The following is a 3,772-nucleotide window of genomic DNA, read 5'->3' on the forward strand; positions in this document are numbered from 1 at the left end:
AGTTAGCAATAAGTCAAAAGAATGAACAACAATGGCAAGAGCAGATTATAAGCTTTAATAGTCATAATTATTGTTGGAGGAAGTTGTGGACTATGGGCCAACCCATCTTGATCAGTACAGGAGATTATCATTTTGTACCTTTGGCAGGGCTAACTGTATGCACGAGTTACATCCCAACTATGGTAATGAGGCAATTCGATTCGACTCAATTCATTCCCAATATTGAAGGGTTCCATCGAACTCATTTCTATCATGAACCCGATAGAGAGGACGAACTGAAAACCTTACACAAATCCTGGAAAAAGGTAATCTTGATGGAATTGTTGCCTAAAGGGCCAAGTACAACAGAAGAGTATCTCCTATGGAGAAACAGGAGGGGCAGGGTGTATCAAGTCACCAAACTGATAGGGCTCGAGGGTAGCATGTCGCATCAAGAAGTTCGCTCAGATGAAATTAGTACCGGATTGGTTAGTCCTCTCTAGAGTTCAACCATCGAGAACCAGCAATTGAAAGAACGCATAAAATAGTTAGAAGATCAATAGCAAATTTTGAAAAAGGAGGTAAAAAGGCTTAGAGAAGGAATAATGGTAGGAGAAGTAGAATATGAGGGACAGAAAATCCAGTGGAAAAAAGAGAAAGCCTTGAGCCAAAGCATGGTAAAAGAGGCAGGGATACAAAATGGCAAGTTATGGGAAAAATTAGAATATCATGAGATACTGATGGAAGAATACAAACAAGAGAACAAAAGGAAGAAGCTTGAGCTTAAAGATCAGGCACAACTAATTAACGACATCTCAAAGGAATGTGCCAAGGAAAGAAAAGAAAAGGACAAACAAGCTACCCTCTATCAAGAACTGCGAGGAAATATTGACTGGTTAGAAAAGATGATAGCACAAGGAAAACAAGAGCTGCTGCTAGAATCCGAATATGCTTTGAAGATGTTCAATCCTGCAAAACAAGAAGCAAGATTATATAAGTACCTCAAAAGATGTCATTGTATTTTAAGGAGCCTTCCAGAGCCGAGGCAATAGCACAACACTATGTATGCTTTACGAATAATAGAATCGTGTTTTGGACCTTAAATTTTATGAATGAATAGTGTAACTCCCGTGGGATTTATCCTCATCAGAACTATATGAAAAGATGTATGTGCCATACGAATAAGTATTATAGCCACACATATGCTCTGTCATTCACGGTTGGACTATCGAATGATGCCATTATAAAGATTGATGCGATTCACCCTCGGCAAATGCCATTTGGATAATTACTTGCCGCAGTATCCTTTAATTAGTCAGGACGTTAGTCACGATAAAACTATTTTAAGAAATAAAACTGATAATACATTTTCTTTATAGGAAACAAATATTGCTCCTAACAAAGCAAATCCGATTGAGCAATCAGTTATACCAAGAAGAGTTTACTTAACAAGATCTCGAATGAAGAAGATAATGGAAGAGCAAGAATAAGTACAGAACTTACAGGGACAAGTTTCAGAATTAAGGGAATAAGTTTCAGAGCTAATGAAAATGATGAGAGAAATGTCCCAAAGCAAAGAAACCACTCGACCGGTACTAGAACCAAATCTACCAGTAATTCCCCCACTTACAACAATTGATTCTCATGCCCAAAAGCTTCACGATCAAGCCTCAACTTCTTTCACCTTCCAAACTCCCATCCCTGACCCAACAATCACCTTCAATCCAACATTCTCAAGCAGTGAATTACCTGTCTCCTACCATCAAGCTATCCCAAATGTAGAATTTCATCATTCAGTACCAATCCCTTCAGTTTACCCTACGACTAATCTTCCAACTGGAGGAATAGTTTATGCAGCAGGGGGAGAAAATAGAGAGAAAGAGAATGAGAAATTGTCTGCTCTAGAGGAAAGACTGAAAGCTATTGAAGGATTGAATATGTATGGCGCAATTGATGTGTCTTCACTGAGATTAATACCAGATGTAGTTATACCACCGAAATTCGATAAATATAGCGGAAACTCGGACCCCCACATCCACTTGGCCACTTACATAGCCAAGATGTCCGCTCTTACAGAAGACGACAGACTCTTAGTACATTTCTTTCATGAAAGCCTCTCAAGAGTAGCCTTGCATTGGTGCATACAATTGGATAGGAGTAAATTACGCTCCTGGAAGGATTTGGTAGATGCTTTCCTCAAGCAATATAAGTTTCAATTGTGATGTCGTCCCCACATAGAGAGACCTCCAAAACCTGGTGCAAAAAGAAAGGGAGAGCTTTAAGGAGTATGCTTAGAGATTGAGAGAAAAGGCGGCTGAGGTTTATCCTCCGGTGACAGACAATAAACTATGCTCTTTGTTCATTGAGACCCTGAAGGCCTCGTATTTTTAACTTGTTGATCGGGAATACATCCAATAACTTTTTCGATATCATCCAGACTGAGGAAAGAATTGAGGCAAATTTCAGGTCAAGAAGATTGCAAGAAGTGGCAGGGGAAATTTCTTCGAAGAAGACAAGCAATTTCAGGAAAAGGAGAGAAGGGGATGTACATGCCATTTCCGAACAAACTCACTCACTGAAAAATAATTTTCGCCCATACCCTCCCACTCAAAGCCCAATGGTGGCGAATGTTCTTCCCCCTTTTCCAAATTAGCCTCACCCTCGCCCAGAGCATCCACCCTAAGCTTCTTACCATCCTAGATTGCCTGCTTAACCAGCTCAGTTTTGACCACTTGTTCCTCAATCAGGCCCAAGACCATCAAGAAATCCTGATCTGCCACTCCCTCTCCCACTCAGTGAAATCTACCAGTACTTGTTGGGCATTAATCAAATAGTGCCCATTCCCCTAGACCCCATTCAACCACCATATCCAAGGTGGTATGATGCTAATGCTAGATGTGAATATCATGGTGGGGCTGTGGGACATTCAACTGATAACTGTGGAGCACTTCGGGGAAGGGTGCAGTCCCTAATTAGGAATGGGTGGTTAAAAATTGAAGGAAATGGTTCCGCTCCTAACGTGACTTCAAACCCATTGCCCAACCATGACGCCAGAAAAGAGAATGGCATAAATATGGTGGAACCTCTAGAGGGGAACCTGATTTTGGAAATGAATAAGTTGATCCCATATTTTAACGAAATTTTTATCATGGCAGTACGAGAAGGGTATATAAGCCCACAAGGATCCAACACCGAAATTGGCCAGCCCGGTCTAGGATGTCCCTACCATAATGGGGTAGTCAACTATGAGCTAGAAAACTGTAATGAACTCAAGGAAGAAATTCTAAGAATGCTATCACTCAAAATCTTGAGGTGTCAGCAGAAGTCAAAAATAGAAGATGAAGTAAATACAATCAGATTTGGTGAAAACACCTCATGTTCTGCCCCAAGAATAGTTTTTTCTACACTTACCACACCAACACTGCCAGTACCACCTCTAACAGTCATACAAACCCCACCACAACTGCCCGTTACCAATACTCATGCTGTACCTTGGAATTATAATTTCCAAGTTTTCACACAAAGTGCATTTAGCAATACTTCTACTCTTACCCTTAACCATACCTACACTCAACCCATCACAACCCCTAAACCATGTTTCAACCCCCATGCTCACTTTAAAATGACCTATATGGGTCCCTCTAATGATACTGCCTTCCAATTCACACCAAAACCTGTCCTAACAAATGACTCACTCCTACTAGATCAAGAAGTATAACATATCACTAGAAGTGAGAGGTGTTATGGCACTGATGAAAAGAAAAATAAAGGGAAAGTAGAGGCGGGAGCGCCA

General features: G+C 40.6%; 1 protein-coding gene across 1 annotated transcript; it reads left to right on the forward strand.

The window, feature by feature from the left end:
• Positions 1–584: 584 nt before the first annotated feature.
• LOC131172132 (uncharacterized) lies at positions 585–1,469 on the forward strand. The gene is made up of 2 exons (XM_058133085.1): positions 585–962; positions 1,359–1,469. Exons 1-2 carry the CDS (start codon positions 585–587, stop codon positions 1,467–1,469), a joined length of 489 nt encoding a protein of 162 aa, XP_057989068.1.
• Positions 1,470–3,772: the final 2,303 nt, after the last annotated feature.

Source organism: Hevea brasiliensis, chromosome 13, assembly GCF_030052815.1.
Source record: "Hevea brasiliensis isolate MT/VB/25A 57/8 chromosome 13, ASM3005281v1, whole genome shotgun sequence".
Taxonomy (NCBI): Eukaryota; Viridiplantae; Streptophyta; class Magnoliopsida; order Malpighiales; family Euphorbiaceae; genus Hevea; species Hevea brasiliensis.

What these genes read in the sequence shown, in the direction of transcription:
- LOC131172132 (XM_058133085.1), top strand. Translation starts at nt 585, where the DNA reads ATGGTAGGAGAAGTAGAATATGAGGGACAGAAAATCCAGTGGAAAAAA. An exon ending in TCAATCCTGCAAAACAAGAA is followed by an intron (nt 963 to 1,358) that starts GCAAGATTATAT and finishes TTTTCTTTATAG; the next exon opens with GAAACAAATATTGCTCCTAA.